This window comes from Alligator mississippiensis, chromosome 2, assembly GCF_030867095.1.
Source record: "Alligator mississippiensis isolate rAllMis1 chromosome 2, rAllMis1, whole genome shotgun sequence".
In the NCBI taxonomy this organism is placed as follows: domain Eukaryota; kingdom Metazoa; phylum Chordata; order Crocodylia; family Alligatoridae; genus Alligator; species Alligator mississippiensis.
The window spans coordinates 294,007,312-294,027,747 of NC_081825.1; the positions used below are offsets into that span (position 1 = coordinate 294,007,312).

A 20,436-nucleotide genomic window follows, 5' to 3' on the forward strand; every position below is an offset into this window, starting at 1 on the left:
CCCCTGACAAAGGTATAAAATAATGTACAGGGCAGTTAAAAAATGTTTTTCATTTTTACCCAACCCTGTCTAGTATTGCCCTGCCCTTTGATATAAGTGATTAAGATACTACTGCAGTGTCATTATGGTTTTATTCAGTCATGATTAACATTGTTGATTCCTTTTTCATGTCAAATACAAAGAGGAAAAATGCTGCAAATAAGCCACATGTTGGATAAAAAGCCTCGCCACCAGCCTGCAATCAATGAACAAACTGACTGTGCACTTTGCTGCTAACGGTACAATTTAGCAGCTACAATGTGTACGAGAACAATGACCCCTCTCATTACCATAGTGACAATGGCTGGCGGAGGATTGCAACATATCTTTTTCTTCTCCGTGATGAACTTCAGCCAATAACATTTGAAACCTGCCAACAAGTTCAGTATGTTGAAGCTCACTTGGTGACCCGGGAGCCAAGCAGTAGTAACACATCTGAATGGAAGGCAGCTATAATTTGGTCTAATCCACTCTGCAGCCAATGTTTCTGTCCTGAAATACTGGTTCCTGCTAGCAACTTGGCTAACTTCTGTGCGTGCGTGAAGCTGCTGCTTCTTTTTCCGTCTCCCTGCATCCCAGTTGCGCTGGGAAGAGAGATTTCCCAAATTCCCTTAATACCCTCCTCGGTTTCAATTCGTGCCTTCTGGTTTTTGATGCCCTAAAATGATCTTGTAGCATCGACCTTCACCGTACTGCTGAGCATTTGATATACAGCATTTCAGTCATGTCACTTTTTAATCTCCTCCTTTAACGAATGCAAACCTAATTTTGCCTAACGTCTCCACTTTGATGTAATCCAGAAGACTGTTTATTATCCTAGTTACCTTCTTCTATACCATTTTCAAAGGTATTCAAAGCCTTTCATTAATCTACCTCCGTACTCCAGTTATGGCCTTGCTAGCCTTTTGAATAATCCCATAATGATTTATTTCTATGGAGGTGCATTTTATTCCCTTATCGCTACTTCTATTTGCCTTCCCTAACTCCTACCATACAGTGAGCTGGCACTGATAGCCTGCACACCATTAACTTTCGGTCTGTTGCTTAATCGGTGTTTTGCATGGCCTTATTCAGGGCTTAGATCCTTATTATTTGTCTAATGCCCTAACAACACCTTCGGCTCAAAACAAACCAGAAACACAGAGCAAAATCTCTAGGCAGCAGGACTACAGAGCTGCTTCTCCATCTCGTGGCACTGGCGAAACACCATTGACTTCACTCCTCTTCGGCCTACAGCAGTGAATTGTTCCTATAACACCCGGAGCGGCACGTGCCATTAAGGCCAGTGAGTTTATTCCTGCCTACGGGGACTTTTTACCATCTTTAATTTTCCCTGAGCCTGATGAAGGGTGCATGAGTCCGAAAACTTGCAGAAAAAGGCAGGATTTTTTTGCCAGTTTTCAGCTGATCTAATAAAAGGCATCATCTCTGAACCACGAGTTGTAGATCCTTGCATTTCTCTGCGGAGCTGGCATTTTTGAAAGAGGAGGCAGAGGGGCACCTGGGCACGCAGATGTTGGCGATGCAATGAAAGGGGACTGGGAGAGGCCTCAGGAGGGAGCCCGGCTTGGAGACAGAGCTTGAGTTTTTTAGGAAAATGAGGAGAAACGTGTGCGTGGGAGAACGAGCAGCGTCGCTGCAAGGCGGAGGGCGGGTGTTGCGGTGGGGGACCAGCGCCGCTCAGAGGTGCAGCCCTGCTGACGGGCCCGGGGGACGCTCTCTTGTAGGAGGCGGATGGGCTGATTGGCATAGCCAGGATGGCACAGGGAGCAGGGCACAAGAGGCCAATTACCGTATGGCCAGCTCTCATGATTTTGGGGGTCGCTCTCAAAAACACCAAACACCCTGAGAGTTGGCAACACTGCAATGTTTGCCCCCCACTGGCTTGGTGCCAAGGCTGCGGTGGGCACAGGTGCAGGTGGCGGGACCCATGGGCCAGCAGGGGCACCATGCCACTCCCTGCCACCCCTGAGCATCCCCACTCCCCCCCACCCCTTCCTCCGGTGGTCTCTCCCTTCACCCTCCCCCCCCTGCCCCCTCCCTGCAGTGGTTTCTCCCGCCTGCATTACCGCGCTGCGCCGGAGGGGGCGCCCATGGCTCGCTCCCCTGCCTCTTCCGGACGTACCAACGCACTGGGGGGGGAGAAGCCGTACACCCCCCGCTGCTCGGAATGGGGGGGGGGTTGGAGCCCGGCGTCCCGCGCCCCCCCCCGCGCAGCCGGCGACAGTGGTGCGGCCCGGCCCGCCCCCGGAAGAGCGGCGCGGCGGCGGCACATGGCGGCGCGGGGAGCGGGCGCGGGGGCCGCCGCGCTGGGCGCCGCCGTGGCCGCCGTGTACGCGGCCTCGCTGCCGCCGGCCCTGCCCGGGGGAGACTCGGGTAAAGTACCCCGCTGCCCCGGGAGAGGAGAACCGCCGGGCGAGGGCCCGCCACGGGCTCCCCCTCCCCCGGCCGAGCGCCGTCTCCGGCGAGCCCTGCTCCGACTCGTGCGGGGAGGCCCGGCTCCACCCCCGCCCCTCGCCAGCCCCCCCTGCCGCGGGATAACGCCCCCTTCCGGCGTGACCCGCTCCCAGCCTAAGCCCCCGCCTCAAGGTAGCCCCCACTCTGGGCCATGCTGCCCCCCCCCCACACACTATCCCAGGCTAAACCTGGGCTAGCCTTCCCCTGTTATCCTGGACTCCCCAACACACACTCACTCGCTCTCTATCCTGGGATAAACTACTCTCACCACCACTATCCTGGGCTAATATTCCTCTGTTATCCTGGGCTCACCCCACCACACACATGCACACCAGCCTGGGATAAACCCCTATCGTGGGCTAACCTCCCCACCCCACCCCACCCCACCCCACCCCACTCCGTGCTATCCTGGGCTAAACCTTTATCCTGGGCTAACCCCCCCCCCCCCAGTTATCCTGGGCTAAGCCCCTATCCCAGGTTAACCCTCCCCGCTGTCCCAGGCAAAGCCCCCATCCTGGGCTGACCCCGTACTCCCCTGGGATAAGCCGTCTCCCAGTCATGCCCCCTGCAGCGCTGCTGCCCGCCCGCCCGGCCGTTCCAGGGGCGCTGGTGGGGCAGACGCAGCCGCCGCCGCTGCTGTGGGGCAGGCGCTGGTGCCCGCAGCGCATCTGTGGGTCCCCTGGGCTGGGCGACGCTCCGACCTACTCCTGTGCCCCGGGCAGGGCTGCGGGGCTTGCCCCCCGTGCCGGAGGGGCTGGAGGGCAGAGCGCGCCGGCCTCCTCCGTGCAGCTTCCCTTCCACGCGGGGAGAGTAGCTGGGCAGGGCCCTGGAGCCGTGGTGAGGTCACCCCAGGTGGGGTTTCCTCTGGGAGAGGGGCTGGGACATGGTTGGCTTTGCCCCAGGCGCAGCCTGTGCCCGTCCGCTGCGGTCCTGCATCCTGTCGCCGTGCCATCTGCACCCCTGAGGGGTGTTTTCACAGCTGAGCCCCAAGTCCTGCTAGTTTCCTCGTGTCTGGCTCGGGGACAGAGATTTGTCTGCGTCCCGCCTGTCCGAGGGGATGAGACGCAGCCTTTGCCGGGCGGCTTCAAGGCTGGCCCTGGTCTCCAACCGCTCGTGCCTGGCCTCTCGCCTGCCTTTGGCTGGTGTCTGGCTGCAGTCCTGGCGGCACGTGGTCGTGGCTGCGCTAGTCTGAAGTCAGGCAAAAAGCAGGGTGGATTTGTACCTTGTAGACTAACTCGGACATGTAGAGCATGAGTTTGTGTAATCAGAGCTGAGCAGACTAAAATATGCTGTTCTTGCTGAACGCTGATTTGTCCTAAAAGGAGAAACACCTCATCTGTGGAACCGAAAGCAACACCTCTCTTGAGCTCTTGGGACATCTTGTAGGTCCTAGGGTTGCTCTGGTGGCTTGAACTTTGTGTTGGTGTGACATGGGTTTAGCTGCAATTTGAGTGATGCTGTGTTATCAAGCATTGGCCTTATTTCCTACTGATATGATGCCCTGAGCTGCTTTCTCTTTCCCAGCCTCCTCCAAGAGCTTTGAGTAATTTATTCCAGTCTGAGCCTCTTGGTTGCTCCCAGTTTCGAATCCAAGCTATTTCATGTCCCTACTTAAATGAATGTTGCCATTTATTAATGGGTGGGATTTACATGGAAGAATGAATTGTAGAATTGAAAGCAACATGGTACTATAGATTTAAAAAAACAAGATATGCATATTTAAAAATACCCCCCTTTTTCAGTTGTTGTCTTTGCACAACTATTAATGGCTTAAAGAAATCAAGGTACAGAATTTCCTGCTTAATACACAGGTGCTTTGTGTTGGCAGTATTGTATAAAGGAATTGAAGGGAACGCAAACTCAGTGTGTGTGTATAGTTACAGTCACACAGAATTGAACGGTATCTCAAATGATGGCTGTTTGATTTAAAGATGATGGAAAATGGATGATAATTTCATAGTTCAAAAAGTGTTTTTGATGGGCTGTAACTGCACCTTTTATTCCCCAAGTACATTAAGTATCGTGCTACAAGTAGCAGCATGGCTTCAGGTTGTATTTATTCTTTTTAGGTGGAGAAGTAATACAACTATCATTAGAGGTGCCAGCCAACGTTGGGATCTTGTATGGTTAGACATGATATATTGCAGAATAAAAGAAAGATCCATGCCCCAGGGCACTTCCAGTTTGGACTTAAGGTCAAGATGTGGGTTTTATGCTGTCATTCCATAGAGCAGCTAGTGCAGGACCTGACTACGGATCCTGGTTTTCTCCAATTAAAAACAATCCCTAATTTCTGGATTAAAAAAGTCATGAGAGAGACAGAATTTAGTCATTTTTATATATGTATATGCCGTGTTTCATTTTAATCACAGAAAAATGTTGATTTGGGGTGACTTTTTTTTTTTAAATCTGAAAATTGGGGATTTTTTTAAATCGGAGAGCCAGGATCCCTGATGATGACTTTTGATTCCACTAAAAAGCATTTTAACTTTTTATTGTAAACATCTGTCTTTTGTCTGCTCCCCTTCTCTAAACCACTCTGTTTGTTAACAAGTGGTGGTCAAGATTTACAACTGATGCATGCGACCTCCTAAAATAAGTCAGGACGGGAGATGTATCTATATGATCTTAATCAGAATCGTTGCGTGGAGCGGTCAGTTCTGTGGAACAGCTCTGGACATTTGCAGTGTAACAGGATGATGTAATCCATTCTGATTAGGTCGTAGGTTAAAATCTATTTAAATTTTTTGTATGGTAATTGCAAGTATTGGGGATAATTTTTGTTTAAAAGATGCACGCAACAACGTCTGCCAGTCACCCCTCCAGGGTGGGTAGTGTGTATTTCTCGTTCATTTTATCCACCTGTTGTCCATTTTTATATTGTAGGTTTCTTGGGACTGGAACTGTATTTTGATGCATATTTGTACAGGCCCTCCCCATGCTAGTCCTAATGTCCTTGTTAGGTGTGGGGGGCCACTGTGACACCACAAAGGTGCTTTCCTGTTTAGCAGGGTGGGTGCCCCAGCTCGCAGGACTTCAACGAGAAGGATGCTTTGTCAAGTTACGGGTAGGGAATGACTTATTTCACTTTGACAGGTTGTCTTTGGGTCCCTTTCTAGAGAGGTTCCTAACAGCCTGTGCATGTTAGACTCCAGGTGAGGTTACGGATAAGATGAAGTTGTAGGTAGGTGCTCGTTTTTCCTGTACTGTGGTTCACGTCTCTGGGAGACTCTGAAACACTTGCCACGGGTGTGGGAGTGCAGTATGAGTTGCGGTGGGTTCCCTCTGTCGTATGTTGGTCCCAGCCTACCCGTGTCTGTTAGCATCCCCTCCTTTCATTTGTCTGTCTGGTCCAGAGGCTGCCGCTGGCTGCATGGGCCATGTTTGTTGAGGCTGTGCTTCTGGACTTCACTGAGACAGCGGATCACTTCCAGCCTTCTCTTTCTAACCTTCCATGCAAGCTTCTACGTAAAATATTTTGCACAAATGGGTCTGTAGTCTGCACTCCCATAGCTTGTCCCACTAGTAGAACTGGCAGGAACATGTCATTTCCTCAGTGGCTGAATGCGATGAGCTTCAGTGCGTCCAGCCCAGAAGCTTGTCTAATACCTCTCCCACCTGTACAAGTTGGCCCCGGCCTCTCAAATCTTGCTTCTCATCAAAGCAATTAGTAAAGGGTTATGATCATGATAAACCTTTGTGCTTAAGAGGCAAAAAGTTTTCTTTCCATGGACAAATTCCTTTGTAGATATTGTCCTTGAGCACCTGGGTCCTAAGACACTTAACCTTCAACCGGTCAAGCACACAACGTTGCTCTACAGAGCACTTCTGCTGAAATCAGTGAGGGCTACGGATGCGATTCAGTCACCTATGTGCTTAAATTTCTGCTGGATCAGGGTTTAAGCATGTAGGTAACTTTTGAGGTAGATGTCCCAATATTTTCAAAAATCCTTTAAAAAAAAAAGAAGAGAAAATTGTTCTTCAAGTATATTGGAGCCCTAATATGTAATTGCCACAAAGGTGCATCTGTTTTTAGCTTGTGCCCAAAAACTTGCAATTAAAGATTTTTTAATTTTTTTTTGCAAAAATCTAGTTGGTGTAATAAAAGATATCACGTCTACCTCCAGTTCTGATTTCTTTTGCCTCCAGACCAATATGGCTCCAACCTGGATACTGGACACACGGGAGACATCTATTTTTAGCTGCAACTTTTTCACATTGCTTTGCCATTACTGTTACATTCAATAGAATAAAATTTACAGCGAATGTAAAAATATCTGTATGTGGTAAAACAGCTTAAAATGAATCAAATGCCTTTGAGTTCAAAAAAGCATTTCTCTGATGTTTTACACAGTAGCTCAGTTGGAATAGGTCAGTTTTTAACCACTGTCAGATCTTTATTTTCTTTTTCCCCCTAAACAATTTCATTGAGAAATCAAGTTAAGTCCCTTTTGGCCCTCTGTGTGAACCTTGTGTGAACAGACTCTTATTTGCATTATGAGTTTCAAGTAATGCCACATCACTCTTATTTAATTTTTTTTTAATCGAGTTTGAGTTCACCCCAATTTCATATTCACGTTACATGCTGTTGACAAGTAATGTCCAGGGGTTGGCAACATATGGCACGTGGACTGGATCCAGCCTGTGGTGCTGGAGTGTTTTGCTTCCCAGCTGTTTGGCCCCAGCACAGATGTGGGGAAAGCCCTCTACCACTGATGTGCCACTGAAGCCACCCAGCCCATGTTGGAGCCAGTGTGTATTGGCCCGAGGCTTGTAAGAGGTCGTCGGTTTGGAGAGTGTTTCATAAACATTAAGTAATACCCATATCCTTCTCATTCTCCAGATGGCTGGGGAAACTGAGGAAGGCTTTAAACGGCTGTGGCTTGACTAAATTTTGCAGGAGGAGTGAATACCAGAGGCAGGATTAGGGCTCTGGTGTTCCTGGCTCCTAGTCCTACAGATCACACATCTTTAGTAGTTTATCATGTTTGCAGTAGCACTTCCTTGGCTGTCGCATACACAGTTTCAGTTTCCAAATGGACATTTGCAGGCCCTTTGCCCATAAAATGGCTTAGAGGTTTTGATACTTAAAGCATTAAGAAAGAAGCTGGCAGTACTCTTCCCACAGCTTTTCATGGTCGCTTGAATACACATTGTCTTGTCCAGAGTATGACTCAATACCATAGTAATAGTCATCAGGATAATAGGGCATAATCTTTCTGGTCAATAATAGGCATTTTACACCAATATATACCTACATATCCTAGACGGATTCTGATAAAGTTCCCCAAAGTCGCTGCCCTGTTTTTGGCTTGATGCAATAGGGTTAGGCTTTGGTTGGAGAGTAGAGCAAACTGTCAGCTGCCAAGAGTGCTTGAGCCTGGTTTTACCTGCTGTTAATGTAGCAAGTTCGAAAAGGAAGAATTTGGCTTCCTTACCAACCGGGCAGGTATACAGTTCTCATGGCACTGTTAAGCTGTCAGGGAGATGAATTCAAAGGTTTCTTTATTAGTGTGACCTTTTGCCACATGCACCCTTGCACCGTAATTGCTAATTCAGATATTCACGGCGCTGCCTTCCCGAACGCAGTGTTTTCCAGATGTTCTCTGGTTCTGAAGGTGTTTCCAAAGGAAAATGAGGGCCCATCTTAGAAGATGGGGATAGGCAACATGGGTGCATCATTTGGATCATACACCAGAGGTTTGCTGTGCAAGCCTGTCTCGCACAATGGATGTGATGACTTATGATCTGTCTTCTCTAAATCGCTGTCCTGGGTTTTGCACTGTGTGTTTCAGCGTGCCTGAGTGTTGCCACTGAATAGGTACCCAGGGGTGGTTACCTCCTATGGACAGCTCTAGTATTTTTCAAAGCAGTGAAGCTGCTGAATCTGAACACATGGGCTCACATGCTGCTGAAGACTATATAAAAATTTCTGTTTTCCTTCAGTCAGTTGGGCCAGGTTATTACCCCAAGTCCCTACACCCACTTCCTTGCACCACTGATTTTTAGTGCAAGACACATGGGAGATGACAAGCCTGGCTTAGCGAGTCACAACTAGGTGTGCATCCTACCGGGCAGCAGAAAATACTCCGTGTCTCCAAGCCACTGGCTTCCGCGGCAGGATCAAGCCCTGCCTGCTTCCCGGCTTCATAAAGCCTCTGAAACGCCAGCGCTGCTTTGGAGCAAACGCTTTGACTTGAGGCCGAGCGAGTTGGGAATCCTGTCTTCTTTCTGTAAATCTCAAAATACGCTAAAACTTTCCTAAAATAGAGGAGCCATAAAAATAGCAAACAGTGGCAGCACAACAAAACCAGCATCTTAGAGGCTTTAATGCTAGCAGGGGCCGTCCCGTGGGCTTCTCAAATGCTTTAGATGATATCCCCAATTTTACAGCAGAGACTAACAGGAATTGTAGCTTGACTTGCATCTCTCTTCTTGATTGTTTACTGGAACTGTAAGATTTTTTTTTTCTTTAAAGATTTATACAAGTCTTATCTCTGGGTGAGTGCATAATAAACTAATCGCTTGCAGAATAAAGAGACGCCTTGTAATATACAGCTCGCCCTTTATATAGCAACGACGCCGGTCATGCTTCATCTGTATCATGTAATTGTGGGACAGAGATGTCACAGATGCTAGCGCCTGAAAAATGTAGAATAGTAATAATAAAAAGGACTAATAACAGTTAGTCCACTAGAGAGACTGAATCTCCCTGGTTGAGAGAGGGGATAGAAATCCCCTCACTCAGAATAGCAGGTAGCAAATTATCCAAAGTGGCTCAGCTTTCTGGTTCGTCTGTTTAGCGATTTGAAAGTCAACCTTCATTTTGAATTCTGTTACTTCTTGCGTTGTGGCCCTTGTATTTAAATGAATTTGCCTGCCTTGCATCTGCTTAACACACACGATTGGACTATGAAACACTTTGAAGTAGAGCACTATAAAAATGCTAAATATTACCACTATTGTGCTGCCATAGATCATCTCAAATCAGGTTTTTTCTCTCTTTTTAATGCATAAAATATATAGACAAAATGTAAAATCTGAACTCTCTTACCCATGAAGGAGTGGAGTTGAGTTGTGTCCACTAGCAGGTACATAGGTCACTTTTTAATGTCATTCTTTGCAGCATTATGTATATGACCTCATAGAATAGATACTCCTAAACACGTTGGCAAAGGCACACGTGAACAGTGATTATCTTGACTCTATTTAAAAATACAAAGCTGTATTTTTTTCCCTAAGAAATAACTAGGTTGCTAAGAGACAATGCAGTGTAAGCCATCCGCACGCTTTATGATGTTTTGCTTGAAAGTTATTGAATGAAGCTTTTCAAGTTTAATTTCTTTCTTTCGTTTTTGTTCTTTTTTTTAACATAATGCCTCTAACTTGAATTTTTTGGGGGCTATTCTTGAACATAGCCTACCTATACCTTCACTTATCTGTCCATAAAAGTCTTGTGAAAACATACAAAAGATATTTTGTTCAGCGACATCAGAGGGAGAAAATATTCTTAGAAAATTTCATGCTGTTAAATCTCTACAGATTTACAGTTTTATCCAGTCAAATTAATGCAAAACCCCAATGCAAGCATTTGGATTTTGAAAACTTTGGAGGAGTGTCATTTCCTAATAGTAATTATTGGTTTTACATTATTTTTTCACAGGGGAGCTGATCACAGCCGCATATGAGCTTGGAGTAAGTATTAGTTTTATTGTTTAATCAATGCTCTCATTAACAGTTTTAGGAATTAAGGAAGTTTAATTAAGCATGGAGTAAAGTAGATTAATTTATTTTCAAACCACAGTTTTTACTAACTTATAAGTACAGCACGCGACAATTTACTTCAAGTTTTAAATCCAATTAAACTAAATTATAAAGCAAAGGCTTTACTGTATATACAGTAGCTGGCTTATTATCAACCCAAATTTTGTATAAGCTGGGGAGAATAAAATAAATCGGGTTAACAATTTTAATAAGTTTTATTATTTAATAAACTTTATTATGGTGCATGATCCCTTTAGGCAAGACCTTAGGACTGTCAGCGTGGTGGTAATCCGATAGCAGTGTGGTCTTTCAACTGCTAACCAATAAAATAGTTCAGAATCTGCTTTTTAAAAACAGCCTTTTGAATGACCCTAATATACTGTGAACCCAAACAACACGCAGTTTAAGAAACGATAATAAAATGTGTCACCTCTCTTCTGGGTGGTTCATTATTATTGGTGATGTGTGTAGGCAAAGCCACCACGGAAAATATTTGCTAAATTAAAATTGGCACAGAAAGGTAGTACAGAAAAGCTGCTGTGCAAAGCCCCCTAGATTTGGGGGCTAGACCCTCGTGTCAAGTGCCAGGGTAATCGGGGGGGTGGGGGTGGGGGGTGTCTCGGGATGCCATCGTCCTTTTATTTCAGCTGCATGGAAACTTTGTGATCCGTTTTCCTGATTTGTCCGTAGGTTGCTCATCCTCCCGGTTACCCTTTGTTCACTCTGCTGGCCAAACTGGTAATTGGTCTGTTCCCTTTTGGCTCCATCGCGTACCGAGTAAATCTCCTCTGTGCCTTACTGGGAGCAGCTGCAGCCTCGTTGCTTTTTTACACAGTTTTCAGGTAAAGTAACGCTCATCATCGGCCTCATTTTGTTGGTTCACTTTCACGGCCTTTCAGGAAGTCGGTGAGATGAACCAGAAGTCGCCCTCCCCCCCCATCCCTCCCACCCCCTGCCCGGCCTTTTAGCTCTCATTTTCTCCCCTGTATTTTCCGTGAACTGTAATCAGTTCATTTGGTTTAAAGGAACAGGAGTTGAATCTAAGTCTGACCTTGTTTCCTTCACAAAAGATTTTTTTTTTTCTCATTTAAAAGAAAAACACCCCACCCTCTCATCTTACAAAGGAGTGACAAGTTGTTCGGTCTCATTATCACAAATCACTCATCAGTTTAACTAACCAGAACTAATGAAGTTTGTCATTATGTAAAGATGCAGATGGTCCGTTTGTTTAAATTAACGAGATGAGCTTCACCTATCGGTAAACTGTAAACTTAATTGAATTGCTAGTGTTCAAGCAGAGGGGCAGCTGCCGGTCGGGCGGAGGTACCTGTTCTGTCCTCCTGCCTGTGCTATATTCTAGTTTCAGTGCGAGTGGAGAGATGCTCTCACGGAGGATAGTTCCTGGAAGGATAATCTCAAACAGCAAAGATCAATATTGGCTACTCCGTTTATTTTGGTGGTTTTGCTGTTTTTTTTTCCCCCCCCAACTGGAGAAATCAGGCGAGCCACCATATCCCATCCACTTGGTCTAGACCTCTAACCCTGTAAAAAGGAAACAATTGGAATTGCTTGGGATTTGGGATATTTTATGTTAACCCCAGTTGTCTTCGGTGTGGAAGTTTCCTCTACTCTTAACCTGAGCCTGACCCATATTTGAGAGGATTATGGCAGCCGATCCAAACAGTTTCTGATTTTCATCTCTCGTAGAAATAGAGTGTATTTCATTGTTGAAATTATTACCAAAATCTGAAAGCATGTAGGAATTTTTTATATGTTTTCTGAGTGCAAGCACATAACGTCGGGCATTATAACAACCAAGGTTAGGTGGGCAAAAGCAGTTTCTCTTACCAAATGTAGCTCTCACCTCGGTGGAGAAATCTCTTTGGCAGACAAAATAACATTAAATAAATGAGAAAATTTAAGAGGGCCAGATCCTGTGGAGCTAAGCACCTTCAACTCCCACAGTCTTCAGTAGGAGATGAGAACTCACAGCATTGCATTACATCAGTCCCCTCTCATTATACAAACTCTCTGTCCAAAAAGACATTGATATTTTGATAAAATGAACGTAACTTAAAATTAAACATCGAATTTCTTTTTAGACAGTATTTTTACTATACACTAAAATGCCCGTGTTTTGCAGTATTAATACCTAATATTTCCTAGACATTTTTGAATAATAATTTATGAATAAAAATTGCTTTCATCATTTTTCATTTAATCCTAAACATAGTTGCGCTAATGTCTTCAATTAAAAGTCCCATAGTTTTAACGTGCTTTGAGTGTAGGAATTACCACTTACTATGTACAGCACCAAGCGCACGGTGACAGGGCACAATGAATAATAATAGTTGGTTTAATTACTGAAAAAAAAAAGCGAGAGAGAGACAGAGAGAGGGTACTTTTTCCTGTCCTAAACATTTCTGGTTAATTTTTATTATACATTTTCTTCCTCCTTCCACTATCACAAAGGGCCTATTCTAATGTTAAATTTCAGTAAATAATAAATTGGTTTGTTCAAGTCATAAACTGAAGGTAAACAGTCTTTTTTCACATCCGGAAACTATTTAATTTTATTAAAGACTACAAAACTGATGCGTTAGTTCATATGTGTTTTTTTTTTTTGTTGTGTTTTGTTTTTTGTTTTTTACTTTTAGCAAAACAGGGGATTTTGTATTTAAATTTGATAGACCTGGAATCGTATTTAAAACAACAGAAAAACTTGAAATGTCTAAATCGGTAACCACTCAGAATCTTGTATGTGTATGAACTCACTTTTCTGAACTCTTAATACAAAATATATAGATATATATAAAAAATATTTTATGTTGAACATCATGGGATCTGAATAATGTCAATTGATAAACTGCATCTTAAGGCTTTGGGTATCAAATATCGTTCAAAATTATACTGTCTCGTCTTTTTCTTGTCAAATCTAGTTTTAGTGTTTATAGACGGTCATTTAATAAATGTTACTTTCTGTGCCTGATCTACACACTTTAAACATTTTCTGAAATGCTTAGTATTGATGTTATCCACGTGAAAGATTTCCAGGTATTATGGGCAGTTGCATTCTTTTAAACAACAATTATAGACATCCCTGAGCAATTTAAAAAAAAGAGCATAAAATGCTTATTTTTTTTTGTGCATCAATTATCATTTAAGTGACCTTTACAAGGCCTTCAGCATCAAGACAAAAATAGCCAACTGCTCTGTGCTGCTGTACGTATGCTATAGATGTTAATATGAAAATATATAGATGTTAAGAATACAAATAATTGATGAAGTATGTATCCTTTGGGAACAACTCGGTTCAAGTGGCAAATCTCTCTTGTCAAACAATAGACACCCTTCAGAAAGGAGCAAGCCATCTCTATGGTAATAGGACTAACAGTGCCCTATTGATTGAGTGGAAGAAGACATTATACAATGTCAGTTGGGTTGTTACAATTTCATTTGTTGTGTGACCTGAACTTAACCTCTAAAACCTTTCTTCTGTGAGCGTAAAACCACCAGCAGGGCACGTTTGCTGCACGCCATTACAGGGTAGCATTTCTTTCCCCCAGCATGTGTGTACTGTAAATATATATTCTTTTAACAGGTTTATTTCTTTGCCAGGAATTTGTTTAAGAGAGATCTTGCAAGTCTATTCATTTGCAGGTCAAAACAATGTATTTTGCTGATTTACTGCTCACTGTGGTTACTGCTGGAATAGAGGTAAAGACGCTCCCATTTCTTTCCTAACACAGATTTCGTTTCTTAAAACAAAATGCAGTTGAAACCACGTTTACTTCTAAAAGCCCCGATTTCAGCAATCCGGTTACAGTAGCATCACAGTTACAAAGTAAGAGTTTTTCATCTTTGAATTGCTCGAGAAATTGCTTTTAGCAAACTTAAAATGGCATTGATAAAGCAGTCCCAAGTGCTGAGAGTAGATGCAAATCAGTCGTTTTTGTTTTGTAACGCAGAGAAAATGAATTTATAGTCCCAGTGTAGAGAAAGCATGACTCTGATTTAGCCTTTAAACGAATATTTGTTAGTTTTCACTGATAGGAAAAGACTAGCAAATTTGCAAAACATAACCACTTTTAAACATAACCACTATATGATTGCCAGAGTATAATTTCTTCTGCATAAAAGATGCATTCTTGACATTCTCTGATCTGGAGAGAAGTTTAGTCTGGTCTCGTACATTGCTGGAAGTATGCGGTTTTGAATTTGGGCATTTTAATGACCTCTCCGGAGTTGTTTTTGGAAGTAGCCTTTGGTGAAATAACCTTACCTGCAGGGGCGACACAGTACAAGACATTGTTTCAGGAGAGCCTCTTGCAACTTTGGCTGCTTTGTTCTCCGTGTGGGTTGTACCATTTGAAGTTCTTGTAAAGTATTGAGAAGAAAAGAATCTGCGTTAATGCGCAAGAAAAAACTGAACAGCTGAGGTTCCCTTTTTTTTTTTTTTTCCCCATTCCAACTACTGCTTCAACCTGTGTCACGTGTTAAAATTGCACGCCATTTTTCCAAACCAGCATACAGTGTGATAAACGGTGATCATAAATGAAAAGACAAAGCCTTTCCTCCACCCAAAACATAACACTGTATAGGTAGAATCTTAATGCATTAAAAAACCTAAGGTTTATTGTGTCAATACGTGATGCTTAGTTGGAGAACAAATCTTGTCTCACGTGCTCTGGAAAGTCAGGAAGATCTTTTTGTACCTTCTGGATTGCTGTTATTGTTAATGGAAGGAGAAAAGCAGCAGGGTGAACAGAGTTGTTATATTTTACTCTTTTTTTTTTTTTTAATTAGGGTATGTCCTTCAAATAAAGCAGAAGCGGAACGGAAAAGCCCTCAGCCATGTGCAGGAGGGAAAAGCACCCCATGTGCTTCAGATATCAATCTGCTCCTGCAGTAGTCGCCACTGAACAGTCCAACTTTTTGATGGAGTTGAAAGAGTACTTGAGCGTAAGAGAAAAGCATGCCTTTGTTGCATGTCAAAGTTAAACCAAAAGCATAGAAATTAAGCAGCTGCGTGCAGTGTAGCGAGAGGGAGGTTAATTTAATGCATTGCCCCTACAGTATGCTGAGCTGATGAAAGTATGTTTTGGAGCATTTTACACATTTACATTTTGATTATGTTCATTTTCAGACAAATTGACTTATCAGAGTTTTCATTACAGGTAATGTAGGGATCCAGGGCAATTTTCAAATGTTCTGAGGCTATAGCACAAAAATTTGTTTTCTTAATCAGAAGCAAGTGGGGAGTACTTCACTCAAAGCAGGGAGCTTATTCTTTTCAATTGTTATACCCCTGACCATCAGCAAATGGGAGACCTGACAGAATAAGGAATCATCTTATCGAGGTATATTTGGATTTTCCAGATTAGAGATTATTTTCGATTATAGTCATTGGAGCATAATACGGCGACCTCCGCAATTTCAAAAGCAGCTAGGCATAAGTAACAAGTAGCTGCTAAGTTTTAGTGGGACTGGAAGCATGGAAGGTGGTACCTAAGTAGTAACTTCCTTTTAGAAGAACATCTGCCATGACCCCTGGCTAATTGATCTCACACAGTTTTTCCTCCCCCCATCTCATATGTGTACTAAAATTGCCATGAGTTTAGACTGTTTAAAGACACTAACAGATCTGTTCATTTGCATTTTGTTATAAAGTAGGCACATTAGGCTCAAATAGCCGTGCTTCATTTGGAAGGAAAAAAAAAAAGCAGGGCAAAAACTCTTCCTCTTTTTTTTTTTTTTTTTTTTTTTAAAGACTGAAGAGTCTTTTCTGACAGCTAGTCAGAGTTAGAATTAGTTCAAGGAAATGTTAATAATGCACTGCCTAGCTTAATCCCTTTGATATCACCAGGTATCCTCCTGTTCATGGGTTAATTGCTTTAAAAGCGGAGGCAATATTCTGAGCGGTGGGCCGCTTCACCTTTTCACAGCTGTTACCATTGAGTGACAACTAAATCCCATGTGTAAGATGAGGAAGAGCTCAATCTCCAATTGGGAGAAAATTTATGTAAACCGCAATCCCTTCAGAATGTGCGGAAGTCATAGACTTTCTTGATTTACTCTGCTTTTCCCAGAAAGCTCTATTGTTCCCTTTCCTAAGTCCCATCAACCCTTTGTAGCAGAATATCACAGCGGCAGCAGATAGCTTGAAATATATAAATGCTATCATAGCTCTGATTAATAGCAGTGCTTATGAGTCAAGTCTGATAACAGTGCAGCTCTCCACTCAATTTCAGATACTGCTAATGGAATCTGTCTTCTCCAATTGTAATATGAGAAGGCCTAATTTGCTATGGAGCTTGGAGCTGTCACCAGTAGGGGATTGTGAGGTCAGATGGGAGCTGCCAGGTTTTTGCCCTGCAGCTTGTATCTCTCACTTTGAATAGAGCAGCCCCCTGCCTGCCAGTTAGCTGATAGGCCGCCGTGGGGTTTATGCCACTTCATACAATAGGAAAGGGCTACATAGGCTGACTTTATAATTGTGAAGCGAGCTCATATTTCCACAGCTACTGTGCTGCATAATTTCTAATAAGTGGTTTTAACAAATGTCAGATTATGAAAAGTTTCTGCAATTACAAAAACTTATAAAACATTTAAATTGCTAAATCTGTTTCCTGCCGAGTTTTTGCCACTGGAACTCGACACCACTTCTTATGGTTTCCGTGATCAGTGTACCGACTTTCTAAAGAATTGTTTAAAATCTATGAATCAAGTAATAGGTCCATAATTAATATACCCTTGCTGTTTACAGAGGTGGAAAGAGCACATCCCCTCCCAGTTTTTAGCGACTTGAAATATAGTTTTTGTAACTTGTGTGTTGGAGGCCTGTTAATGCTGAAGTATTTTTCTTTATTCAGTTCAGTGTGTATGTGATATTTTTGGTTACTTCTGCTCATTAAGTTGCTCTAATGGTTTGTGTTAAACCATTGTTTGTTTGTTTTTTAATCGGCAGGTGTATTTCTTGGAAAGCTTATAACTCCAATAAACAGTATATGTTTGCTCATGGCAATTCTGTGCCTCCGAGACCTTTGATCAGTTGTCTGTATTGAGCTGTGAAAAGTTCCACATAAAATAGTCCTTTCTCTTGGGTTGGACCTGCAAACCTTTACCGTTAAGTGTAGTTTAACTGTACCTGCAGGATTGGGCTCTAACAGCTGCCTTCCTGATATCTGATCCATGTGGGCAAACCTTTGTGTCCGTGCAGAGCCCCACTGACTGCTGTGGAGCTTCATGCATGGGTCTGCTCAACACACACAATACCAGGTTTGGGGCTTGTGGTAGTATTCATCCTCTGTACGAATGGTTTATTGGAGCCCACTTATATGCCTCAAGTTAAGTCTGTCTCAACAGTTTTATCATAAATCCTTGTTTTCCATGGTCTTTTGCTGTAACTGGGTTAAGAACATTCACCTCTTGGCGTGGTAGTTTAATGCATTTGTTGCTGTAGCAGCTAGGAGGCCCCCGATTGTCTCACCCGTCCAGGCTATGGGTTTTTTCTGCTTGGCATTGTTGTTTCTGAATGCAGAGGAAGGTTCAGGTTATGAGGTTTCATTGTCAAAAGATTCAAGGACGTCTGCTCTGGGTCTTCACAGTGGCCACCATCTAAGCACCGTTACCAGTATATCTGACCTCTGCTGTGCAAATACATCCCGTCATGGAGAGTTCGGACTGTAAGAAACGGAGGTAAAATGCCATTGCCTCAAATTATCTTTATTATTACAGGTTTAAAGTTGGTGTGGACTGAACATTGAGTTTACAGTTGCAGAAAACAACTGAGTAATGAAGAGCAATTAGTTTCATGGGGTTTTTTTGTAACCCAGTTCTGCTAGGGTTAGGCCCGTTAGATGGTCTGTAGGGGGGGCAGGCTAATGGGTCGTAAGCAGTAATTAGTTACCAGGTAGAAATGCTCAGGATGCCACACGTAGAGCTCTTTCTGAACGTCCTAAGTTCTTGACAAAAATAAGACCGTTACTCCTGGACGTGCATTTGACATCATGGTCTACAATCCTAGCTCTTGAAATACTTGCATGTTTCCTTTTGACAAGCAAGAATGGAAATAACCTGAGCTAAATGGGGGTTTTCCCCCCCAGAAATTCTCTTGATTTATGTACTCAAGGTGAAAACCTGACCCCACTGAGGTTGGTAACAACAGCCGTTCAGGTTTCCATCCAGAACTTCAGTTGCTGTCAGTGGATGTCTCTGGCACGTGTCAAGGAGAATAATGTGGCCCTTATTTCTGACATAGCCACTGAGGCAGTGGGCCAAGATTTAATCAGGTTAAAAACCATCATCGTGGTCCTTTTTTATTGGTAGTTTATGTAGAGTACAAGGCATGAATGCCTGTATGGATGAACCACGTTGTTAAAGCACTGCTCACAAGCTCTTGCATTGCTATTTCCTTTAACTCGTCCACTCTGTAAGTAAATAAGATCACAGGAGACTAAGAATGAAAAGGACCTCAAAGTCATCTGGTCCAACTCCTGCTCTAAGCACAGCTGGCAGAGGAGTTCATTGTCCAGCCTCTCTGTCTTCTGCCTTTTCCTTAATGAAGCCTTCAATGATAAGCAAACCAAAAATACCCTAGTGAGCAGAGCATCTTCATTCCGTCATTGAGTGTTAAGATCCTTCCACCTTCTGATGCCAGGAAGCTTTAGAAAACATAGTGGTGTTCAATACAGGCATTTGGAGGCCAGTGAAAAGACTCTATAAGGTCTTGCTCATGAAGGCTTATGCATCTTGGACTCAGGTAGTCTGTTCCCTACCTTGCTGCCTTCCTGGATTCAGAGAGACTTAGACAAATTGGAGGATTGGACAAAAAAGAAACCTCATTCAGTGAAGTTCAGTGAGGACAAATGCAAAATCCTACTCTTAGGACAGAATGATCTCATGCACTAGTACAGACTAGGGACTGGCTAAACAGGAATTCTGCAAAATATAAAGCACCTGGGGGTGATGGTGGACAAGAAGCTGAATATGAGCCAACAATGTGCCCTTGTTGCCAAGAAGGCTAATGGCCTACTGGGCTGCATTAGTACAAGTGTTGCCAGCAGAACTGGGGAAGTGATTCTTCCCCTCTGTTCAGCACTGGTGAGGCCACATCTGGAGTCCTGTGTCCACAAAGACCTGACTACACAGAGCCTTGGCTGGGATGATCTAGTTGGGGATGATCCTTCTTTGAGCAGGGGGTTGGATTAGATGTGACCTCCTGAGGTCCCTTCCAACCCTCACCTTCTATAAATCTATGATTCAGTTTTACACAGCTTACTACCTCTCTTACTACCCATTGGATAACTTTGCTAGGAGTCTAATGACAAATTCTGATGATAGACCACTCAGATTAAATTAATACTTTGTTCCTGTAATCTGTGGTGTTTTGGTACTTTTAAAAATTTGCTTTGTGCTATGGAAAATGTTTCCTTTTGGAAACGTTATGATGGGGTAGTGGCTTTAAAAATGCAATTTTGGTCTCTCCCATTTGCTCAGTTTATACATCAAATGATGGTTTTTCTGCTGATACTGAAGATTCAGCCTGCGATCTAAGAATCAAGTTGTGTTCTTTCTCCCTTTTACTTCCTCACGCAATATAAGTGACAGCATTTGCGGTCAGAAATTAAGTGGCTGCTCAACTGAAAATACTCAAGGAAGAATAGTCTACTTGAGTATTCCCTGCAGTACCTGTATTAGCTCTTCAGTTCTAAGAGCAGTGGAAACAGTCTTTTGTCATTAAATAAGTGTTTGTGATTAGATGGGCATGTGACAGGCACTCAAACAAAGAGGTCCTGTTTATGGACTATTTGTATCACTAATGATGAAATCATGTTTTATTTTCAGTTCCTTTTAAAAATAGTCCTTATTTTAGCATTGAAACACAAATGCTGCTTATGGGTTTTTTTTATCGGGGATTGGAAAAAGAGCATGTCATTTGAAAAACAAAACAAGAAATTTAAAGACATTGGTAGAAAGCATCGTGGCTTTGAATTAATGAGAAGCTCACCTGTTGTAGGTATAGTCAGACCTCCAGCTTGCCTCTGTTAGAAGGGTATCATGACCAGAAGTGTTTCTTCTTTAGACCTGTTGGGTCATTAGCTATTTTGTTAGAGATGGAGAGTTGTACCATTTACATTGGTAAAATGGTTTGGTCCATCTTATTCTGTTTTCCTT

General features: G+C 43.3%; 1 protein-coding gene across 1 annotated transcript in view; it reads left to right on the forward strand.

Moving 5' to 3' along the window:
• The first annotated feature begins 2,216 nt into the window (after window positions 1-2,216).
• The window catches only part of TMEM260 (transmembrane protein 260), a 58,389-nt gene continuing 40,169 nt past the window's right edge, over window positions 2,217-20,436 (forward strand). The window contains exons 1-3 of the mRNA XM_014598751.3: window positions 2,217-2,415; window positions 10,160-10,191; window positions 10,951-11,102. Of these exons, the coding sequence (XP_014454237.2) occupies window positions 2,313-2,415; window positions 10,160-10,191; window positions 10,951-11,102 (287 nt within the window). The 5' untranslated portion in view covers window positions 2,217-2,312. The remainder of the gene's footprint in view (window positions 2,416-10,159; window positions 10,192-10,950; window positions 11,103-20,436) is intronic.